Source organism: Lontra canadensis, unplaced genomic scaffold (genome assembly GCF_010015895.1).
Source record: "Lontra canadensis isolate GAN:19392208 unplaced genomic scaffold, GSC_riverotter_1.0 scaffold50, whole genome shotgun sequence".
In the NCBI taxonomy this organism is placed as follows: Eukaryota; Metazoa; Chordata; class Mammalia; order Carnivora; family Mustelidae; genus Lontra; species Lontra canadensis.
In genome coordinates, this window is record NW_022631044.1 from 10658599 (window position 1) to 10682897 (window position 24299).

Consider the following 24299-nt stretch of genomic DNA (forward strand, 5'->3'; position numbering starts at 1 on the left):
GTACTTGTGATAGATTTATAGGCTTAATCCTTGGTCAGGCAGAAATCCAGATGAAAAAATTTGCATCTTCAGTATACTTTCTAAAGGGCAATCAGATAATGGCTATGTTTTATGTAATTAAGAATTCACTGTAGTGGCTTTCACTCTGTCAAATAAATAAAATCTTAAAAAAAAAAAGAAATCTTAAAAAAAAAAATGGGGTAAGAACTGTGGAAGGGAATAGTCCTGTACTTAAGTACTTTCCTTAAATCAACTCTAAATTCAGCTTTAATATGATTTTTACTATAACTTCAAATTAATATTTTTACTATCATAACTTCAAATTATTCAAACTCTGAAAAATCACATAGATGAAAATTCTCTAAAAATATGTGTTCTCCATGCCTTTGAAGTATGTAGTACACACTTTTACATTACCTTGGAAGACATGAGCAAATGTCATTAAATGTTAAGGGCAGTGAGACCACCAAGAGGGAGACATTTCTTTTATCTCCAGGTCATACAGTAATGGAATGCTAGCACCTGTCCAGCAGCAGCCTCCCCAATAACCAAGTGTTGCTTAGATGCCAGACTAGATTATAGAGCTAAGAAACACCTTACTATTTGACTGACACCAGAAATCAGTGTATTTGAGGAATTGTAATATCTAGATTGAGGCCTTAATTTCTCATGGATAATTCAGGGCTTATTTTTTAAATCCCTTTTTTTGCCTTTTCCATTTTCAGAAAACTATTTGAGTCTTCAGTCTGACCTTATTAGTGGCATAATATGTAGAATATTGGTATTAATGACTTAGAACCAATAAAATATGGTAATACGCTAATGCTAGCTCTCTAGTTTTAGCATTCTCTAAAATTGCCTGAGAAACCAGAATGAATTCCTGGGAAAGTAAATGTGTGGTAAACTGTAAACAACTGTGTCAAAATGTTAGCTTTAGAATATGAAATGTTCCCATCTGGGTTTTCTAGGATCTGCGGGCACTTGCTTTGCTCCTGTCAGTACACACTCCCAAGCAATTAAACCCAGCTCTCATTCCAACTCTGCAAGAGCTTTTGAGCAAATGTAGGACTTGTCTGCAGCAGAGAAACTCACTCCAAGAGCAAGAAGCCAAAGAAAGAAAAACTAAAGGTTAGCTTTCTGGACTAATATTACCTTTAGGGTGGGAGAGGGGAATACACTCGGTATAACCGACTTTATTGTAGCTGTTGGTTCAGTTGGGTCTCTTGCATATAATGCTAAAAAGAAACTCTCCCACAAATACTCCCACTGTGATCTTAATGACTCCTTTCAGAGAATGATGTTCATTTTCACAGATGATGAAGGGGCAACTCCTGTTAAAAGAAGGCGTGTTAGCAGTGATGAGGAGCACACTGTAGACAGCTGTATCAGCGACATGAAAACAGAAACCAGGGAGGTCCTAACCCCAACTAGCACTTCAGACAATGAGACAAGAGACTCCTCAATCATTGATCCAGGAACTGAACAAGATCTTCCTTCCCCTGAAAATAGTTCTGTTAAAGAATATCGAATGGAAGTTCCATCTTCGTTTTCAGAAGACATGTCAAATATCAGGTCACAGCATGCAGAAGAACAGTCCAGTGATGGTAGATTTGAAGACTGTAAAGAATTTAAGGACCTCCACTGTCCCAAGGATTCTAACCTAGCTGAGGAAGAATCTGAGTTCCCTTCTACTTCACTCTCTGCGGTTCTCTCTGATTTAGCTGACTTGAGAAGCTGTGATGGTCAAGCTTTGCCCTCCCAGGACCCTGAGGCTGCTTTATCACTCAGTTGTGGCCATTCCAGAGGACTTTTTAGTCATATGCAGCAACACGACATTTTAGATACTCTGTGTAGGACCATTGAATCTACAATCCATGTGGTCACGAGGATATCTGGCAAAGGAAACCAAGCTGCTTCTTGACATTAGATGTAGCATGTCTACTTTTAAGGTCCCCTCTCCCCACAATGCTGTTTGTATAAGTTTTGCTTATTTCTGTTTTTGTGCTTCAGTTTGTCCAGTGCTCTCTGCTTGAATGGCAAGATAGATTTATAGGCTTACTCCTTGGTCAGGCAGAAATCCAGATGAAAAACTTTGCATCTTCAGTATACTTTCTAAAGGGCAATCAGATAATGGCTATGTTTTATGTAATTAAGAGTTCACTGTAGTGGCTTTCACTTCCTATGGCTGTCTGGGAGGGACAGGGTTCCCTGGCCCTGTACAATGTAATTTAAACTTACAGCATTTTTACTGTGTATAATATGGTGTCCTCTGTGCCAGTTTTGTACCTTATAATAGAGGCAGATTGCCTCCGATCGCTGTGGTTCTTATTATCAAAATTAAGTTTACTTGTATACGGAACAACCACAAGAAATTTGATTCTGTAAAGAATCCTCTTTAGCTGTGGCCTGGCAGTATATAAATGGTGCTTTATTTAACAGAATACCTGTGGAGGAAATAAAGCACACTTGATGTAAAAATAATTGTTTTATTTTTATTGACATGACTGATTGCTATTCTGTGCACTTAATTAAACGAATTGTGATGACTTTTCATTTGTTTACATTTAACATTGCTTTAGTCTTCTCAGATGAAAGTAATGAGAAAACTGTGAGTGGGAGGGAAGCACTTCTCCATCATATTCTCTTTCACTATAGTAGCGGCAGTCCAAAAAGTCACTTACCCCTGAGCCTTTCAGGCCTCCATCCAGAGTGCAGAACTGCCATAGGGAACAGCCTCAGGACAAGGCCCGCTGCGCCTCACATCAGCATGCTTCCGAACCGCGACACGCTACTGCTTCGCTACCTAAGAGCTACAGACCTTAAAAACCCTGAAGTAAAATAAAGGAAGAGTATCGATGTGCCATTTATTTTTTATCTGCCTGAACTAAAAATACAGCTGAAAGCAGCTTGCTAGGACAAGCTTTAGTGGGAAACAGCAACCATCTGTACCCAATGGCTCAGTCTCTCCCCACAGGAACGCTATGGGAGGTAAGGTTCATACCCAATACAGGTTGCTTGCTACTTTTAATCCAGTGAGAGTCTAGTTGTAGTAAAGGTTCAAATGGTGCTTTGAATTCTGTATAAGCTCATGGATTTCATCCACTATAAATTAAGAGTGTCTTTTTTAAAAGGAATAATGGGGAAGAGGTAAACTTGACATTTTTCCTGCTTACCAAAAGTAATACCCTTATAAAATCTTCTAATTCAACCATTTAGGGTGGTCAGCCGCAATAAACCTTTTATTTCTTCAAAATGCTGCTTCTACCAACAGAATTTCATGCTCTTCTTTACAGATAGGAACTCCTGAACGGTCTAATTGTAATTCAGTCTGCCCTGGATAGGCACAAAGCTCAGGGCAACTCTTGCATAGTGTTCTGGAAAGAAGATAAGAAGCTTATTACAGCATTACGAAAAGGAAAACTGTCCATATAGTACTACTCCTTGTTATTTTTTTAATAGTGTGTCTGGGTGCCGGGGCATGGGTGTGAGCTTGAGTGTTTCTAGACTCTTAAAACAAAGAATACTAGTAACATACCTTCTGGCCAGTTCCTACATCTCCACTTCATGATGATCTTTTTGTCAACTAAAAACAAAGGGGAAATTCCCTTAAAACATCTTTTAAAACTTCCAATACAGAAAATCCTTTCATTAAAATCCCTGAGCACTTAAAATACTGAGTCAACAACTGTACAGTCCCATCTTCCAGGTTATACGTCAGCACCAACTGAAAATCCACTGTTCCTGCATGCCAGCACTGACCTCCAGGACAGAAGAGCAGTGACACTGGTAACCCAGTGCAGACCTCACTGATTTAGGTGGCCGAAATGTGAAACTTGTAGAGCATGAGTTAAGAATTCTACTTCTTTCTTCTAAAACCATAAGCATTAGCACATCTACTATGCTACGAACTAAGTCTTCATCTTTAGCATTACTATGTGTAACTTTTATTTTACAACCAGGTACACATAGCTTTACTATGACCAACTTTATGATGTTCTCAAGTTTCTGTGAGCTCAGATAAAAAAACCAAAGCAAGTTTTAAAAGCATGGATTTTAAAAAGCAATATTGGGGTGCCTGGCTGGCTCATTGGGAAGAGCATGTGACTCCTGATCTTGAGGTCATGAGCTCAAGCCCTATGCTGGCTATAGAAACTACTTAATAAAAAGCAGTATTAACAGAAGAGTCAGTCCCAGCTTTTCTTTAACTCTAAAGATTACTTACCAATTCTACATATTCACTGGTGATGTTCCCATCAAACATTTGGAATTTCCCTCCTTTTTCAGCTTCTAATACAGCAGGATATTTAGAAAATTTTTGCACCAACTAACCAAGCAAACATATAGCAGACATGTTAGTCCAGTGTGCCCTATCACCTTTTTAACCTAAATCCAAAGTATTAACAGTTAAGGTAGTTTGGGTTTTTTTCTCTTATCCTTAATCTGTAGCTTTTACTTACAGCTTTCTCTCCCTCTCCCTCAGAGGGATAAAACTCAGTAATGTATCCCCTAAATGTGGATCTGTTTCCCTAAAATGCCCATCTTTTACTCCCTTTTTTTTTTAAAGTCATCCTAAAGACTTCTGTCCCCACCGTCTAGATAAATCCCTTAGTTGTTAAGAACATAGCCGTATGGGAAGTGAAAAACCAGCTCCAGTTCTTAGTGGCACATTGTCTCCCAGTGTCAGCACTGAAGATCCTAGCTTGGGAAGTTACTTGTGTCTTTCCCAGGGAAGACGCCATACAGTTGCTCTGTAGTGGCGTCAAAGAGTGTGGTCATGTGCAGTGCCACAATGGGGATCCTGGATCTCAAGAGAAGAGGTCCGAAGGATAACTAGCATGCCCGGGATCAAGCTACTTAGATTTTAAAATGTAGTCTCCAACTCTTCATACCAAATTGTCCCCAAATTTCATACTACATGTTCCAGACACATGGAAATAGCACAAAAAGCCTTTTAGCACCACCAATCCTGGTTACCGTGAAACAGAGCTCATTGTTCCTTGGAGCTCTTCAGCTTTGTTCCACTCCCAGACCATTGCTTAATATCCCAAATCCTTCCTGGACATGTACATAATGGCCCAGAGGGCATAACGATAAATAGATGAAGGACAATAGCACTTAAAGCCAAAGGGTGTCAATTGCCCAACACCAGAGGCCAAGAACAGGACCTAAAACCTCCCAATCCAAAAGGCTGGAGAGGTTTTTCCGTTGTGGTAGGTGAACCTCAGAGTTGCTTGGTTAACAATTGTTGCCTGCCAAAGAACCCCACCATTGACACACAGTCTTGAACTATATATTTATCTCATAAGAAGGCCTATGTATACATTCCTTTCCATCAAGGATAGAAGTCTCATTTCATTATTTCCCCCCAAAATGGCAAGGGATGCAAAGATGAATGAAACAGCCCTCCTCACTAACCTTTTCCAGTTCATCATTTAGGACTTTGAAGCACCCTCATTAAGCACTTCCTTTTACCTCCCTGCAAACTGACCTCAGAGGTCATACCTGCAGGGTGTTCTCACTCCGTTTCCTTTTAACAATTCAATTCCTGGGTTGCATGGCTTTCCTTGGTAAAATCATTGCCACTGTAAATTCTAAAAAGAAATATACAGGAAGTGATTTTGATCAAAAAAGCAAAACTTTTTCCCTTTGAGCACCACCAATAAGGTAGAAAATCCAAACAGCTTATAAGAAAATGAGAACTGATATTTATAAAGAATTCTTATATCATTGAGAATTTCAAGACCTTACCATGTTTTTAACATATAAAACTAATTATGAACATGAGTTCCATAGGAACGAATGCCTTTTTTTCAAATGCCTCACTTTTATTTTGTTCTTGATAAAAGTATGATATTTTCAATGTTTTTTTCCAGTAGCTCCATTTTATAAACCAACTACTAGCTTTATGACCTTCACCTACTGTCAGAACCAAACACTTAATTGCTTCACCACCACCTCCCAAAGCTTGGCCTCCCAGTATTCCAACCTGTGGGCCAGTCAGCACCTCATACCTTGATAACAGAGTCCAAGGATGAGGTGCGGACATACAGGCCCCCCAGTCCTTCTGCCTGGCAGCTGACTAATTTAGGGAAGAAGACAATGAATGACCTCACTTCCACACAGTGTAGATACCATCTAGGTAAATCTCAATTATATCTGTAATGCCTCTCATTCTTTCACTCATTCATTCAACAAATGTGCCAGGAATTGTGCAAAAAGCTGGTGATACAGCAGTGAATAAGACACACACCTTCCATGCCCCCTTAGAGCTTACACTCTAGGAGGGAAGATAAACCTGGAACAAGTAATTATACAAATAACTGAATGAATTATCATTCCAGAAAACTCTCAGCAGTTCCATAGGCAAAACAGATTGCGGTGTATATGATACCAACAGTCACTAATTATGGTCTTACTCGTGACTAGCTCTCAACCTCCAGACTACAGTTTATCCTGCAGCATAAAGAGTTGTTTCAGAAGCCTCACAGACATCACCCTAACCTCTGGGAATCCAGACCACAGTACAGAGCATAACTCGGGTAAATAGAAAAGGGACCCTCTGGTTCACAAGGGTTGCCTCCTTTACCCGTCTTAAGTGCCTTCAGGTAATCTCCAAGAGCCTCTCTGACCTTGGCGGTGCCTGCAGTTTTCATAAGATCCTTCAGTATATCCCCATCTCCTTTCTTTTTACTCACATTCACCTACAAATCAGAAAAATACAAACCTAAGAAAAATCTCGTTTGATGTTCTCTCACAACCTGAGGACATACGGCTGGGAGAAGTGCTGTGATCCTGCGGGAAGAGGAAGAAGTGGATATAAGAGAGTTGTGCCAGATTTCTTCACAGACTTTGAGAACATGTAAGGGTTTTTTAATCAAAGGTCCATTGACTGGGTTGATGGCCAAATCTGGAGTGGACTTCTTAGAAATGTGAACCCCTTAATTTGCATATAAAATGTTATGTGTATATGTATATGTATTATATTGATGATGTAGTCACCCCATGGCTTTTATCAGGGTCTAGAAATGCGCTGTCCAGTATGGTAGCCACTAGCCACATTTGGCTGTTGAGCACTTGAAATGTGGCTGGTCTGATTTGAGATGCGTTAGAAGTGTAAAATAATACACAACAGACTTTGAAGACTTAATACAAAAAAAAGAATGTGAAATCTCAGTAATTTTGATACTAATTACATGTTAAAATGGTATTTTTATATACTTGGTTAAATAAAAATATTAAAATTAATTTCACCTGTTTCTTTTAACTTTTTTAATATGGCTACTAGAAAAATTTAAATTCTGTATGCGGCTTGCATTGTATTTCTATTGAACAGCGCTGGTCTAGAACCCCAAAGCCAGTGTAATTAGGAAAATCAAGTTCCCACAATAACGTGGCCTTGGGGCTACACTTTTTTGACGTGGAGGAAAATTGGGAAAGGAAGAAAAAAAGAGGGAAGGAGGAGAAGGGACAAGAAGAGAGATGGGTGGGGGGAGAAGAGGGCAGATAGGAAGAAGGAAGCATCTGAATGCCGCCCTGGGGATGCTTCTGTGGTATTCTCAGAATGAAAAGAGGTGTTGGTTTGAAATACTTAGTGTTCCTGTGATTCCCTTGAGCTGATCCTGATCCCGGGTGGTGGGTCCCAGTTTGTCATGTAACGCCACCAAGGGCTGAATCTAAAAGGCCAGCTTAATATGCTGATGAAAACCTTTCCAGCTGGATCTTAATATAGTGAAGTGAAATCACAGCCCTTAAACATGGCAACCATACATCTAAAGATGGGTCTGAGCCCCACTTTTATGGCATTTTATAACCTTTACTAAAGGCCAGTCATAGGCATGTATCTCAGTATGGCTTAGTTTTTCTATCTTTGTTAAGAATTCACATTTAAATATGTTCACAAATCAAAAAGACCCCCTGTCAAACTATCTTAGTTTGGAAAATCAACAAATGGTACAAATGGTCATTCCCCTCTTCCCCCAGGAAGCAAGCTTCTCAGCTTCAAGAGGACAGTCCCTGAAAACCCAACCTGGGAGCTCCACAAAGCTCCACCCCCCAGGAGAGCCAGGCAAAAGCAATGCCGCAACTAGTTTACCAAAACCATGCAATATAACTGAAAGAGGGGACAGCTAAAGTGGAGAATTTTCACTATTAAAGGGAAACCACAAAGATGCAGAAACCCCATTCATCCGCCTGAGCACACTCCAGTCCGTATAAGGTCACATTTACCTGCTACCATCCCGGAGTCACAGAGGAAGGGGCCAGGGAGGGCACGGGCACCTGTATGGGCCCCACACCTGGAATGCAGGCCAGTCTAGGGCTTCTGGGGCTTCCTCTTCTTCTTCCTACACCCCTCCGCTCCACACTTCACCCTGCCTCCCACAGTCTAGCACACCTGCTTGGCAAACAAATCCTACATAGTTCACCAAAACTGCCATACAGGAATCACAGTCTATTAACAGTTTTTCAAATGCCCAATATATATAGCAGAAACTTGACCTTTTAAACAAAAGAAACCAGCAGATACCTCACCTCAGTGTCATCTACTTCACTTTCTTCAGAAAGGTTGAGTATTTCAATCAATCCCTTGTGCTTTGCACCAGATTCTTTAATTACATCTAAAATAAACAAAATATGTTCTTCAATTACAAAGTAACAACTGGTTTATGCAAAACTGCCCACCCTCCTCACAGGGTACCACCACAGAGGATGACAAGGCAGGCTTAAGGCTTTGCCACCACACAGGTGTTCTCCTGGCCCAAAACAGTGGTAATGGAACAAGGAAGGTGGAGGCAAAACCTGGCCAATGAGAGTGTACACAAAACTAGGGGCCAGGTGGAAGCATGAGGGCAAAGGAAGTGGGCCTTTAACCAATGCTTCTGTTTTCCTCTCCCCATATTCTTTACCTGGTCAAAGCAGGATAAAAGGTTATCTTGAAGAGGAGTCACATATGGGATGGGAGGCCAGAAAGGGGGAATGAGGTCTAATCAGGGAAAGCATGAGGGGAGGCAGGTGGTGGCTTGGGGAAGATGTGTGTGGACTCCACGTAGCTGGATTTCTCTCAATACCAAAATGCAGATTTCAGGGACATCAAGACAGCAACATAGGTTATTCCCAATTTCTGTCTCCATCACAAGACCACTAGCAGCTATCCATAGACACCACAGTGAAAACCCCTGAATGCACCCTTGGGGACCAGAGACAAAGGGCCAAATGAGAAGGGCAGGAGAAGTGAAAAAAAAACTGACCAAATCACCCCTCCCTCATGCCAGCAGTGAGCTGTGGTTTCTTCAGTGGGGAAGAAGGAGGACCTCCAGGTCCCCTAGCACTGGGGGATGGTTCCTAGAAGGCCCACCTGGGTCTCAGCTCACAGGGACCACTGGGAATCAGAAAGACAGAAACAGGGCAGAACTTCCACTAACCAACACTCAAATCCTGTTGGACCATGTTCCTGCTACAGCAGATCATGAGCAAAGATCCTGGCCAGTAATTCCACGCATCTGCAGAGCTGAGCAGGTAGCCCTATGTAGCTAGGGAACTCAGTTGGCAGTTATCCCTGATTAGGAGCCCCAGTCAACGGACTGAAACCAGCTCTGGAGCCCATTCTACCACCCCACCCAGTCAAGGAAGCAAATCTGCAGCCCCACTCAACTACTGAGTGTAGTCTCCCGTCATCCGGACCATACAGGAAGCCTGACCAGAGAATCTGGGCAGCCACTGACCCCATCCTCCAGCCCCACTTTGGGCAGGGAGTCAAACCAGCAGCCCTGCCCAATTGTTGAGCACAGTCTCTGGTCCCACATAACCAGGGAGCCAGAACAGTAACCCTAAGCAACCTTGAAGGCCAGCCTACAAACCTACCCAAATGTCAGACATAGCTTCCGGCCTTGTCCAGACAGGGAGCCTAGACAGTGACCCCACCGAAACACAGGACACAGCCCCTAGCCCCAGCAAACTACAGGATACAGCTGGAGGCCCATCCCCACCAGCCATGCCAGCCAGCAATGTTGCTCGACAGCAGAGCATAGCCAGTGGCTCCCTGATCTTGAAGTGAAGCCTGCAGACCTATCCAACTTCAGGGCACAGTCTAATCACAAAGCACAGCCTGAGGCCAGGTCTAATCATGAAGCCCTGCCTATGGTCCTGCCTGAACAGAGTCTAGCCAGCAAAACCATCTGGTCAGGGACCATAGCTTGAGACCCCACCCAACCAGGAGCAATGGTGGAGACCCACCATAGCCCTGCCCAATCATAGAGTCTGCCCAGTAGCACCGCCCTTCCAGAGAACACATCCAGGGACCAGCTCCCAACCAGAGGTGACTGTAAGATGCATGTAGAGGCCCCATGTGACCATGTAGCACAGCCAGCAGGTACAACCCACCGGGGTGTCTGCTCAGCATCCCTGCTTGAACACAGAGCCCAACCAGCAGACCCACCCAACCAAGGAGCCCAGAGAGTAGAGCCCCAGCCTCCAACCCTGATCAGAGTATGGGCAGCGGCCCCACGCAACTAGAGACCCTGACAGCATGCCCTGCCAACGACAAATGCTACTAGATGACCCACCAACTAACCCAAACTAAGCTGAATGGTGAAGGTCTTTTCCTACTGAAGCAAACCCATAAAGTCTGGAAAAGGAAACCACTTATATATGCATAAGGAATTAAGGCTCATGAATAATCAGGTAAACATGACACCACCAAAGGAAACTCATAAAGCTCCAATCCTAAAGAAATGGAGATCCACAAACTATGTGTTCTGTAATTAAGAATAAATCTCTTAAAGAAGTTCAGTGAACTATAAGAATACACAGACAAAATTAGGACACTGCATGAACAAAATGAGAAATTCAACAAAGAAACAAAAACCAAAGAAACACAACAGATCCTGGAGCTGAATACAATGACTGAACTGAAGAATTCCATAGAAAGCTTTAATAGCTAAACTGACCAAACAGAAGAAAGCATTAGTGAAATAAAAAATAGGTTATTTGAAATTAGCATCATAAAAATATATGAATGTGTAAAACCCATAGGAATGTGTATACCCAATGTGTAATGGTAAATATATAGTTAAAGTCAGATCATCAAATATTGCAATGGTGTTGCATAATTCACTTACAACTCTATTTTAAAAGTTAAAACATAATAAAAATAACCATAAATACAAAAATTTGTTACTGGACACACAATATGAAAATATGTAAATTGTATTATCAATAATGTACAATCTGAGGAGGGAAGAAGTATAAATTTCTGTATGCTACCAAAGTTGTTAATAACTTAAATAGCATGTTATAAATATATTTCATATAAGCCTCAGGGTAACCACCTGAGGATAACCCATCTTAGGTATGCAAAAGATTATGATAACGGAGTCAAAGCATACCACCATGAAAAGGCATCAGATCACCAAGGAAGACAAGAGAGGAAGCAAAGAACACAGGATCTATAAAGCAGTTAGAAAACAAAATGGCAAGTGTAACTTCTTACCTATCAATAATTACTTTAAACATAAATGGATTACATTCTCCATCAAAAGACACAGAATAGCTGAATGGATTAAAACAAAAACAAAAAAGATCCAACAATATGCTGCCTATAATACATAGAGACTCACTTTAACTTTAAAAGGATACACATAAACTGAGAGTGAAGGGATGAAAAGATATTTCAAGCAAATGGTAACCCCCCTCAAAAAGGAGTAGCTATACTTGTATTAGACAAAATACTAAGAAAAAATGGTAAAAAAAAAAACAAAAACAAAAACAAAAAACTAAAGGAGGTTATTATATAATGCTGAAGGGATTGATTCATCAGGAAGATAGAACAATAGTAAATATTTATGTACCCAACATTGAAACAGCTAAATATATAAAGGAAATACTAGCAGAACAAGGAGAAATAAACAGCAATACAGTAATAGCTGGGGACTCTACTACCCCACGATCAATAATGGAGATTATCCAGACCAAAAAAAAAAAAAATCTGTAAGGAACAGCAGATTTAAACATTATAGACCAAATGGACCTCACACACATATATAAAACAGTCCATTAAATAGCAACAGAATACACGTTCTTCTCAAGGATCCATGGAACGTCTTCTAGGATAAATCATGTTAGGACACAAAACATGTCTCAACAAATTAAAAAATATAGAAATTACAGTATCTTTTCAAACCATAATGGTAGGAAACTGGAAATTAGTAACAGGAGGAAAGCTAAAAAACTCACAAATACATGGAAATAAATAAAACATCCCTGAATAAACAATAGCTCAGAGAAATCAAAAGGGGAATTTTAAAAATACCTTGAGTCAAATGAAAATAGAAACAACATACCAAAACCTACGGGATGCAGCAAAGGCAGTTCTAAACTGGAAATTTTTAGTGCTGAACATATACGTCAAGGGGGGAAAATAAGATTTCAAATAAAGAACCTAACTTTGTCTCAAAGAGTTAGGAAAAAAAAACACACTAAGCCCAAAATTAGCACACGAAAGCAAATAAGAAGCATCTATAGGGGTGCCTGGATGGCTCAGTTGGTTGAGCGGCTGCCTTCAGCTCAGGTCATGATCCCAGGGTCCTGGGATCAAGCCCCACATCGGGCTGTCTGCTCAGCGGGGAGCCTGCTTCTCCCTCTCCCTCTGGCTGCCATTCTGCCTACTTGTGCTCTCTGTCAAATAAAAAATAAAATCTTAAAAAAAAAAAAAAGCAGCATCTATAGATTCCATATAAACTTATCAAAATGCCAATGGAATTTTTCACAGAAAAAGAACAATTCTAAAATCTGTGTGAAACCACAAAACACCTCAAACACCCAAAGCAATCCTAAGAAAGAACAAAGCTGGAGGCATCACAACTCCTGATCTCAAAATTTACTCCAAAGCTACAGTGATCAAAACAGTATGGTATTGACATAAAAACAGACACAGAGGCCAATGGAATGGAATCAAGAGCCCAGAAATAAACCCATGCATATATGATCAACTAATATTTGACAAGAGAGGCAAAAATACTCAGTGGTAAAAGGTAGTCTTTCATTAAACAGTACTAGGGAAATGTCACAGTCACATGCAAAACAATGAAACTGGACCCTTATCTTGCAACACTTAGAAAAATTAATTTAATGTGGATTAAAGATCAGAAACCATAAAACTCCTAGAAGAAAACACTGGTCTTTGCAATAATTTTTGGATAGGACACCAAAAGCACAAGCAACAAGAGCAAAACAAGTAGGACTATATCAAACTAAAAAGCTCCTGCAGGGCGCCTGGGTGGCTCAGTGGGTTAAAGCCTCTGCCTTCGGCTGGGGTCATGATCTCAGGGTCCTGGGATCGAGTCCCGCATCGGGCTCACTGCTCAGCAGGGAGCCTGCTTCCTCCTCTCTCTCTCTGCCTGCCTCTCTGCCTACTTGTGATCTGTCAAATAAATAAATAAAAATCTATTAAAAAAAAAAAAAAAGCTCCTGCAACTGAAACAATCACTAGCAAAAGGAAAGGGCAACCTGCAGAATGGAAGCAGAAAGGAAGAAAATATTTGCAAACCTTATCTGATAAGAAGTTAATACCCGTTATGCTAAGCGAAGTAAATCAATCAGTGAAAGACAATTATCAAAAGATCTTCCTGATTAGAGGAATTTGAGAAACAAGACAGAACATCATCGGGGAGTGTAGGGGAAAATGAAACAAGATGAAACCAGGGAGGGAGACAAACCATAAGAGACTCTAATCTCAGGAAACAAACAGGGCTGCTGGGTGGGAGGGATGGGGTGGCTGGGGGATGGACACCTGGGAGGGTATGTGCTATGGTGAGTGCTGTGAATTGTGTAAGACTGATGATTCACAGACCTGTACCCCTGAAACAAATAATACATTATATGTTAATAATAAGAAAGTTAATACCCAAAATATATAAGGAACTCAGAAAAGTTGCCAGCAAAAAACCCCCAAATAATCCCATTAAAAATGGGCAAAGGACCTAAATAGACATTTATGTGAAGGAGATATTCAGATGGACGACAGGTACATGAAAAAGTGCTCAGCACCACTGAGCATCAAGGAAACACAGATCAAAGTCACAATGAGGTATCACCCCACACCTGCTGGAACAGCTAGATCAAAAAGAGACAAGAGGTGTTAGCAGGGATGTAGACAGAGCACAGGGAATCCTTCTGCACTGTTGGGTGGGAATGCAAACTGGTGTGGCCCCTGTGGAAAACTGTGTGTGGAAGTTCCTCAAAAATTAAAAATAGAACTACCATATGATTCAGCAATCCCACTTCTGGGTATTTATCCAAAGTTAATCAATATCTCAAAGACACATCTGCACCCCCACGTTCACTGCAGCACTATAGTTGCCAAGACAGGGAAACAACATATGTGTCCACTGACAGGTAAATGGATAAAGAAAATGTGGTTGATACACTCACACACACACAATAGTATATTGTTCGGCCATACAAACGAAGGAAATCCTGCTATCTGGGACAAAAAGGATGGACCTTGAGGGCATTATGCTAAGTGAAAGAAGTCAGACAAAGACAAAAGTTGTATGATCTCATTTGTACGTGGAATCTAGAAAAACCAAACTCCTAGAGACAGCAGACTGGTGGTTGCAGGGAGCCGGTGATATGGAAGGTGGTCAGAGGACACCAACATGAAAACTTCTAGTCACAAGAGGAAGTTGGGAGGATGTCCTGTGTGGCCTCATGACTACAGTGAACACCACTGTACTGTTATTGGAAAGTTGCTAAGAAAGCAAATCTGAAAAGTTCTCAACATCCACACAAGAAAACTGTATTATATGAGAAGAGGGACGTGTTAAATAACCTCACTGCGATAATCATTTCCATCATGTATATATAAAATCATCCTGCTGTATACGTAACCTTATACAATGTTATAAGTCAACTGTGTCTCAATAAAGATGGGGAAAAATTAAAATAAAATTCAGTTAAAAAAAGAAAAAAGACCAGAATGTTGACTCTTCCCCAGAAGGTCCACTTGCCACCTCCAGGACTCACTGCTAGAGGAGAACGAGCAAGCGGTCATGGCAGTACCTATTCAGCCTGTCCTTCAGCCCCTGCCTTGAGGGTGCTCAGTCTTACCTTCCAAAAGCTTTGAGGTGAGGGAGACAGAAGAGACACAAAACAATGAGCTTCCCTGGGACCCTCAGAGTCCTGTTGCAGGGTGTGGGGTGGGGTAAAAGTTGCCAGACCTGGCCACAATCCAGCCAGTTGCAGACAATGAGGGAGCAACTGAGAGCAAACCCCAGCTAGAAGCTTCCAAGGCAGAAGTGGACATCTTTTGATGCTTTGTGAGCACCTCCCTGGGCTCAAGGCTGCCTCGAGCAAAGCGGCCAACAGGGCAGAGGCCCACGACCAGCTTACTGTGGGACTCTGACCCAACCCTCAAGAAAGGAATGGACCCCTGAGCAGAGGCCCAAACTTTAACTCAGTATAATCCTCTAGAATTAAGTCTCTCCCTCTCTCTTCCTCTTCCTTTTCACCTTTGTCTTCACATCCATGATTATTTCAACAAGTATTTATGTGCACAGACTGGCAACCAGCCAGGAACTAGGCATCAGAGAAGAAACTTAGTCTTTCAACAAGAATACAACATTCCAGACAGTGATTTGGACCTGGAAACAAAACCAATCCATCCCTGACCAAATGACCTATGGAATGAAAGCAACACAAATGTCCATCAACTGATGCACAGATAAAGCAAATGCGTTGTATCTGTACAACAGAGTATCATTCAGCCATAAAAAGAAATGGAACATGCTACAACATGGATGAACCTTGAAAATGTTATGCTAAGTGAGAGGAGCCAGTCCTCTAAATGTGAGACCTCAAACCTAAAAATCCTAGAAGAGCACAGTCAGTAATTTCTGACGTCAGCCGTATGTCGTAGGGACGTTTTTCTAGTTATGTCTCCTGAGGCAAGAAAAATAAAAGCAAAAATAAACTATTAGGACTACATCAAAACGAGCGCCTGGATGGCTCAGTGAGTTAAGGGGGTGACTCTTCATTTCGGCTCAGGTCATGATCCCAGGGTCATGGGATTGAGCCCCACATCCGGCTCTGTGCTGGGTGTGGAGCCTCCTCAGGACTGTCTCTCTTCCTTCTGCCCCTCCCCGACATGCATGAACTCAAAAAAAAGGGACCACATCAAAATAAAAAGCTTCTGCATAGCAAAGGAAATAATTAACAAAACTAAAGGACAACATACTAACCTATTAGCTGATAAAGGGTTCTATTCAAAATATATAAAGAACTTACGTAGGGGTGCCTGGCTGGCTCAGTTGTAGTCCCTGCGACTTGATCTTGGGGTCATGAGTTCGAGGCCCATGTTGGGTTTAGAGCTTACTTAAAAAAATAACTAAAGGGACGCCTGGGTGGCTCAGTCGGTTAGGCCGCTGCCTTTGGCTCAGGCCATGATCCCAGGATCCTGGGATCGAGTCCCACATCAGGCTCCTTGCTCCGCATTGGGAGCCTGCTTCTCTCTCGGCCTGTGCCTGCTTGTGTGTGTGTGTGTGCGTGCTCGCACTCTCTCTCTCTCTCTCTGTGTGTCTGACAAATAAATAAATTATATAAAATCTTTAAAAAAAAAAAGTAAAAAATATTTTTTTAAAAACACTGAAAATAAATTTTAAAAATTAAAAAAAAAAAAAAAACCTCATACAACTCAACACTAAAAAATAAGTAATACAGGGACACCTGGGTGGCTCAGTCAGTTAAGCGGCTGCCTTCCGCTCAGGTCATGATGCCAGTGTCCTGGGATCAAGTCCCACATCGGGCTCCTTGCTCGGCAGGGAACCTGCTTCTCCCTCTGCCTGCCACTCTGCCTGCCTGTGCTTTCTCTCTCTGACCAAAAAAAAGAAAAAAAAAAAAAGATTAAAAAAAATAATAATAAGTAATCCAATTAAAAATTGGCAGAAGAGGGGCTCCTGGGTGGCTCAGTGGGTTAAAGCCTCTGCCTTTGGCTCAGGTCATGATCTCAGGGTCCTGGGATCGAGCCTCAAATCAGGCTCTCTGCTCAGCAGGGAGCCTGCTTCCTCCTTTCTCTGCCTGCCTCTCCTGCCTACTTGTGATCTCTGTCTGCAAATAAATCTTAAAAAAAAAAAAAAAGGGCAGAAGACATGGGTGCCTGGGGTCACTTAGTTTTTTTAAGTATCTGACTTCAGCTCAGGTCCTGATCTCAGGGTCCTGGGATCGAACCCCATGTCAGGCTCTGCTCGGCAGGGAGTCTGCTTGTCCCTATCCCTCTGCCCCTCCTCCTACTTGTGCATGTGCTCTCTCTCTAATAAAATCTTTTTAAAAATTTTAAAAAATGGACAGAAGACATGAACAGACATTTCTCCAAGGAGGACGTACAGATGGCCAACATACATGAAAAGATGCTCAACATCAGGAAAACAAATCAAAACTGCAATGAGATATCACCTCGCACCTATCAAAATGGCTAAAATCAAAAACACAAGAAACAAAAATTGTTGGTGAGGATGTAGAAAAATGGGGACCCTCTTGCATTGTTGGTGGGAATGCAAACAGCTGCAGCTACTGTGGAAAACAGTATGGAGGTTCCTCAACAAATTAAAAATAGAACTACCCTAGGATCCAGTGATCACACTACTGGCTAGTTACCCAAAAAATGAAAACACTAATTCAGAAGGATATATGCAACCCTATGTTTACTGCAGCATTATTTACAACAGTCAAACTACTGGAAGCAGCCCAAGTGCCTACTGACAGATAAATGGGTGAAGTTATGGCACATATAGAATGGAGTATTACTCAGCCATTAAAAAGAAGAAAGAAATTGGGCGCCTGGGTGACTCAGTCATTAAGCATCTGCCTTCGGCTCAGGTCATGATCCCAGGGTCCTGTGATGGAGCCCCGCATCGGCAAGAAGCTTGAGTCTTCCTTTCCCACTCCCCTGCTTGTATTCCCTCTCTTGCTGTGTCTGTCAAATAAATAAATAAAACCTTTTAAAAAAATGAAATTTTGCCATTTTCAATGACATGGTTAGAGCTAGCGTATAATGCTAAGCTAAATAAATCAGAGAAAAACAAATACCATGTGATTTCACTCACATGTAGAATTTAAGAAACAAAACAAATGAACAAAGGGGCAAAAAAAAGGACACAAGCAAAAAAACAGACTCTTAACTCTAGGGAACAAAGTAATGGTAACCACAAGGGAGGGGAGTTGGGGGATGGATGAAATAATGAAGGGGATTAAAGAGTACTCTTATCATGATCAGCACTGGGTGATATATGGAATTGTTGAATCACGGTATTGTATACCTGAAACTAATTTAACAGTTGTGTTAACTACACCAGAATTAAAACTTTTACAAAAGGAGCGAGTCACAAAAGACCACATACTCTATGACTCCATTCATATGAAACATCCAGAATAGCCAAATCCATCCTTAGAGACAGAGAATAGAAATAGGCGAATCCATCCATAGAAATAGAAAACAGATTAGTGTTTGCCAAAGAGTGTGGAGTGACTGCTAATGGGTACAGGGTTTCTGTGAGTGGTGAAAATGTTCTGAAACTGATTGTAGTTATGGCTACACAACTCCATAAGTGTACCGTAAACCACTGAACTGTATACTTTAAATGTGTGAGCTAGGGGTACCTGGGCGGCTCAGTGAGTTAAAGCCTCTGACTTTGGCTCAGGTCATGATCCCAGGGTCCTGGGATCGAGCCCCGCGTCAGGCTCTCTGCTCAGAGGGGAGCCTGCTTCCTCCCTCTCTCTCTGCCTGTCTCTCTGCCTACTTGTGATCTCTGTCTGTCAAATAAATAAATAAAATCTTTAAAATAAATAAATAAATAAATAAATGTGAGAGCTGTATGGTATGTGAATTAGATCCCAATAAAGCTGATAAAATCCCTGCCCTGAGGAATGGGGGTAGGAGGAGAACAGAATAATAATATATTTAAGTAACCATAAAAAGATACCAAATATCAGTGCTCTGGGGGAAGATAAAGCAGGAAGGGAGACAGTTCAAAGAAGGGACCTGCAATTTCTATAGTAGAGACAGGTGGTTTCACTCAGGACAAGGACCCAGAAGAGTCAGCTGGCAGCTGTCTCCCGGAAGAGCGCTCTAGCAGCTCCAGAGAAGTCTAGGGCTCACAAGTGCCTGGCAGACAAGAGTGCTGCTGAAATCAAAGAGCTCTAAACAATGCTGGAAGAAAGGGAAGCAACAGCTTGCTGGACAAGGCACTGTACATGACCAAAGGGTATCTGAAACTACACACACCAAATTCAGGGGCCAGTGAGTGCTAGGCCCTTATAAGGAGTTCTAAAAATATCTAGTGAATGCATGAGTAATACATGAGCCCACAGGGCCCCAAGGCTGCCTCCAGCCCCTAGCTATGCCCTGAGCCCCCTGTTACCTTTCCAGCTCAGCCTGATGATCCACTCATAGAAGAAAATCAGCTTTCCTTTGCGGCTGCTTCAAGAAGCCTCACCTTTGACTTGCTTCAGCTCACAGATCTCACCGCTGCCACCTCATTCTCCACGATGATGCCCACCAGGAGGTCACAGAGCTTCCCCTTGGACCGGCTGGTGGCATCCCACTCTGTCCTGCCAGGGACCAGAAGGGCAGAGCCGTGAATGGAGGCCCCAGCTGGTAGCCACATGCCCAGACTGGGGAGTCAGGAGAATGTCCAGGACCAGCCCAGAGCAGCCCATTCCCTCTCAGGCAGCCTTGAGAACCCTGCTGCCCTCAAAGTTAAACCAGATTTCTACCAAATATCTTTTAATATTCCTTCTCTGTTCCTTAAGATATTATTATCCACTGTGTAAAGTAGTGTTTTGTCTTAAAAACACTGGCTTATTCTGGGGGAAGAAGAGCCTAGCAATCTCACCCACTGGAAATGGATGCGCAAAGCCTGGGCTGTACAAAAAGGTAGTAATGACTGAAATAGTTTTAATCAAAACAAGACAAATCGGGGCCCCTGGGTGGCTCAGTGGGCTAAAGCCTCTGCCTTTGGCTCAGGTCATGATCCCAGGGTCCTGGGATTGAGCCCCACATGGGGCTCTCTGCTCAGCAGGGAGCCTGCTTCCTCCTCTTTGACTGCCTCTCTGCCTACTTGTGATCTTTGTCAAATAAATAAATAAAATCTTAAAAAAAAAAAAGACAAATCATCGAATGCATATATTATCTCATGCAATCCTCCCAAATAAATGTTCCCATTTTAGCGAGTGGAAATGAGAAGAGACAAGTCCCTGGTGTGTTCCTGGTGACAATGCGGGGAAAGGAGAGGCCAGGGCTCCCTCAGTAACCCGCTCACAGACTGACGGTCTTGCTCTGCACTGAACCTGCCTCAGCCTCAGCTTGGTGGCATTGAGGTACCCCAGGGTACCCCAGTGATGCCGCATCACTTCCCCAAACCCTGCGGGAGCCAGGGAGGCAGAAATCAGCCCACGTCCCAGAGGACGTACAAAGAGGATGCGCAACTGTTCAAACTCCTAGAAAGAAGGCAGGGCTCACCAGAGGCCCATCATGTTAGATGTACAGCTGAGATCCAAATTCCTGTTCTTCACACTACATACAGTCCAACACCCCCCACCCCACCCCCAAGCTTTTAATTTCCAAAAACATCAAGAGGGGTGGGGGGAAGGGGAACTCTTAAGGTCACAGACTGGCAAAGTTTAAGAGGCCAGGCAGATACCATTCATGGGGCCCAGAACAACTTTGAAAAGGAGGAAACTGAAATCCTACAGCCAGTGCAGAAAAGCGCCCACCCCCGTCTCCAGACTCAGCTGAGGCTAATCACCGCCGCTCTTTGAGCAGCTGGTGGAGAAGGGAATCCTCCGCACCTGCGCAGGCCCCGCCCCCACAGAGGGAGCGCCGCAGCCCGGGAGGCGCCCGAGAGGCCGGGCCAGCGCACCCCGCAAACACGGGGACCCGGGTGCTCGCAGAGGGGTCCCACCGTCCCGCCCGCCGCTCGGCAGGGAGAAGGCCCGAAAGCCCCGGCCCCCGCCCCCGCCCGGCCGCACCAGTGCCATTTGTTCACGTTGGTCCCGTCCTCCCGCTCCTCCACGATCCAGCGCGGGTCTCCTTGGCCTCACTCGACCATGTCTGCGCTGGCTGTGCGCTGTCGGCGGACCTCGAGGAAGGGCAGCGTCCCGCGCTGCTGTGCAGCTCCGCCGCGGCGTTTCCGGCCTCCGAGCCCGGGATAGCCGCATTCGCGGCGCTCATTAAGTGCCAGGAAACCCCGCCCTCGCCCCGCCCCGCCGCGGGGAGCGGAGGGAGCGGGAGCCTGGCCCGGGATCCGAGAGGCAGGGTCGCGAGGTGGGGGGGTGGAGAGGCCCGGAGACGGCAGAGGTCGGCGTGGGGTGCGGGATCCGGGAGGCGGGAGCGACAGGGGCAGAGGCGTCCGAGACGCGCGTCTTGGGGTATTGGGGCGTGCGCCGCTGGAGGCTGTCGGCGGCCGCGCGGACTGTATTCGGTGACCCCGGTGGTGGAGAACGCGCCGCAAGCCCTTGATCGCAACTGTTTGCGGTGCGACCGGCGCGGGGTCCGAGCGCGCACGGGCGCCGCGCGTGCCCTCTTCACGCGGTATTCAGATTCTGCTCCTGCAGAGTTGGTTCGCGCTGGTTCTCACGCCTTTCCAACACCTGTGCAAGTAGCACGAGCTACCAAGTTCTCAGTTCATGTAAAATGTTTACATTTTATTCATATAATAATCCATCACAGATGACCAAAGAATGTGCTTGCAAGTGTATATTATTGCTGCTTAACGCAATTTTTCAATCATTAAGCGGATGTTGATTCCTTTCACGAATTTTCACCGTCCAGCAAAAACTGCACCAACTATAGGGAAAATGTTACTGAGGTGTCTGTAGGTATTTATTCAGCAGGGAAAACAGATGACAATGAAAGGGTGGAAGTATCTGACTCTTCTCCTGTGGTGACTTGTCTTTTGCCTGTGGACTGTGCTCATCAGATTCACTGGTGGAGAACATTTTCTCCATTTGCTTAATGAAGCTACTACATTCCAACATCGTCTCCCAAAACACCGTCCCAGTTATGTAGTGTTTGATCCCCAACAAAGTGTTCAGAGTGTTTTGATCCCCTCAAAAAAGAATTTTGGCGTTCACCTTTCAGAGCCTTACTTCACCAAAGCCATGGATACGAACACAAGGAATCAAATAGAAAAGGACAGCAATGGCAATAGTAACTGGGCACCATTTTCTTGTGGATTCATGTTCCATCTTTTATCCAATTCATAGAGAGGGGCGCCTGACTGGCTGGGTCAGGAGAGCATGTCACTCTTGATCTCCGGGTCCTTCCTGCACTTGAGCCCCACATCAGGCATAGAGATTGCATACAGAGTATTACTAATAGAACATTACATGGTAAAATTTAGATATATAAATGTAACCTGGGGGAAAGTAAGACATCAGAAAATATACAAAGGCAGAAGCTATAATCACTAAAATTTTATGTGAACAAAAATATTTTTTTATTTACATAAAAAATTTATCCAACAGAAATCATCTTATTACAGTGCAAATAGAAAATGTATTCTATGTAGATAATTGATCAATAATTACATTGGCCTAAAAGAAATTTCTCCTAAAAGTAATTTCACAAAGTCTTCAGAATTAATGTAATTACTATTAAGAATATTTGAGCAGGGAGCCTGATGTGCGGCTCAATCCCGAAACCCCAGGATGACCTGAGCTGAAGGCAGATGCTTAACCGACTCAGACACCCAGGCACCCATTAGAAAAGCCATTCTTGGGGCACCTGTGTGGCTCAGTCGTTAAGCACCTGCCTTCCGCTCAGGTCATGATCTCAGGGTTCTGGGATGGAGTACCTGGGGCTATCTGCTCAATGGGGAGTCTGCTTCTCCCTCCCCCTCTGCCCCTTCCTTTACCCATCCTCCTTGCTCATGCTCTCTCTCAAATAAATAAAATCTTTTTTAAAATTTTTAAATTGTATCACAGTTTCTAGGGGACAAATTGAGAGCCCATGCCACCTCTCTTTTTAAAAAAGATAGATTTATTTATTTGAGAGAGAGAGTGCGAATGGAGAAAGGAACAGAGGGACAGAGAATCTCTGACTCTCTGCTGAGTGTGAAGACCTACATGGGGCTCCAACTCATGACCCTGAGATCATGAGCTAAAACCAAGAGTTGGATGCTCAACTGACTGAGTCACCCAGGCACCCCTAGAGAGCACATGTCTCCTGATATGATGCACTGAGATCACAGGATCACTTCTAGAATAGTTCTGCCAAAGATACATGACCTGAACCTAATCTTAAAGAAATATCAGGCAAACCCAGTGAGAGACATTCTACAAAGTAACTGACCTGTAATATTCAAAAGGGTCAAGGTCAGAAAAATCAAGGAAAGTCTCAGGAATTGGTTCAAATTGAAGGAGATCAAAGATCTGTCACAACTAAATGAAAAGTATTATTCTGATTTGGATGCTGAACTTATAAAAATATATTGGAACAATAGGCAAATCATGAATGTGGATTAGATGATCCACACACAATAGTATATCAGTGTTAGCTGATGGTTGACCTGCAGTTATGTGGAAGAATGTCCCAGTTTTTAGGAAATGTAGACTAAAGTACGAAGGGTAAATGATATAGCATGTTTGTTTCTTACTCTCAAATGCTTACAATATATGAATGAATAAACAAATGTGTCAACTGTTAACCTGGGAATCTGAGTTAAGGCACACATTTTTGTACTACTGTTGAACTTTTCTGTAAATTTGAAATAATCTCAGTATAAAATGTTTTTTCTAAAAATGGGCTTTCTGGAGCATCTATGTGGCTCAGTTGGTTAGGCTTGAACTCTTGGTTTCATCCCAGGTCATGATCTCAGTGTTGTGAGATCGAGCCCCATGTCAGACTCCGAGCTCAGTGTGAGTTTGCTTCTCTCCTTCTCCCTCTCCCCCTCTCTTGCCCCAGCTCACACACTCTCTCTTAAATATATATATGTATTTTTTGTTTTTTATTTTTATAAAATATATATATACATGTATATACATATATATGTATAAAATATATATATACACATATATACATATATATACGTGTATATATATATTTTATAAAAATAAAAAATATTTTAAAATGTTTTTTAAACAGGACTTCCCAATTTGTTGTTGGTGTTTTGACATTATTTTTTGCTGAACAGAAGTTTTTTTTTAATAATCCAATTCATCAAACTTGTCCCTTTTGGCTTTTGGATGATGTGCCCTAATTGAGGTAGTCATTTGAAGAAAGTCCCTGGGTCACCAGCTAATTAAAGAGGAAA

At 42.8% G+C, this 24299-nt stretch overlaps 1 protein-coding gene, 1 long non-coding RNA gene and 1 pseudogene across 5 annotated transcripts in view; 1 reads left to right on the forward strand and 2 right to left on the reverse strand.

Moving 5' to 3' along the window:
* Positions 1-2546, forward strand: part of USP34 (ubiquitin specific peptidase 34) — a 241823-nt gene extending 239277 nt beyond the window's left edge. For all 4 annotated transcript variants that reach the window (XM_032873840.1, XM_032873843.1, XM_032873842.1 and 1 more), the window contains 2 exons: positions 969-1128; positions 1314-2546. In XM_032873840.1, coding sequence (XP_032729731.1) covers positions 969-1128; positions 1314-1921 — 768 coding nt within the window. In that variant the 3' untranslated portion in view covers positions 1922-2546. The remainder of the gene's footprint in view (positions 1-968; positions 1129-1313) is intronic.
* On the reverse strand, positions 2473-5531 carry LOC116877098 (annotated as a pseudogene).
* A 22-nt stretch (positions 5532-5553) lies between these two features.
* Positions 5554-21103, reverse strand: LOC116877234. The gene is made up of 4 exons (XR_004384587.1): positions 21016-21103; positions 19407-19596; positions 8530-8615; positions 5554-5591 (listed from the first exon to the last, which is right to left on the reverse strand). It is a non-coding gene; the product is annotated as an uncharacterized LOC116877234 (long non-coding RNA).
* Positions 21104-24299: the final 3196 nt, after the last annotated feature.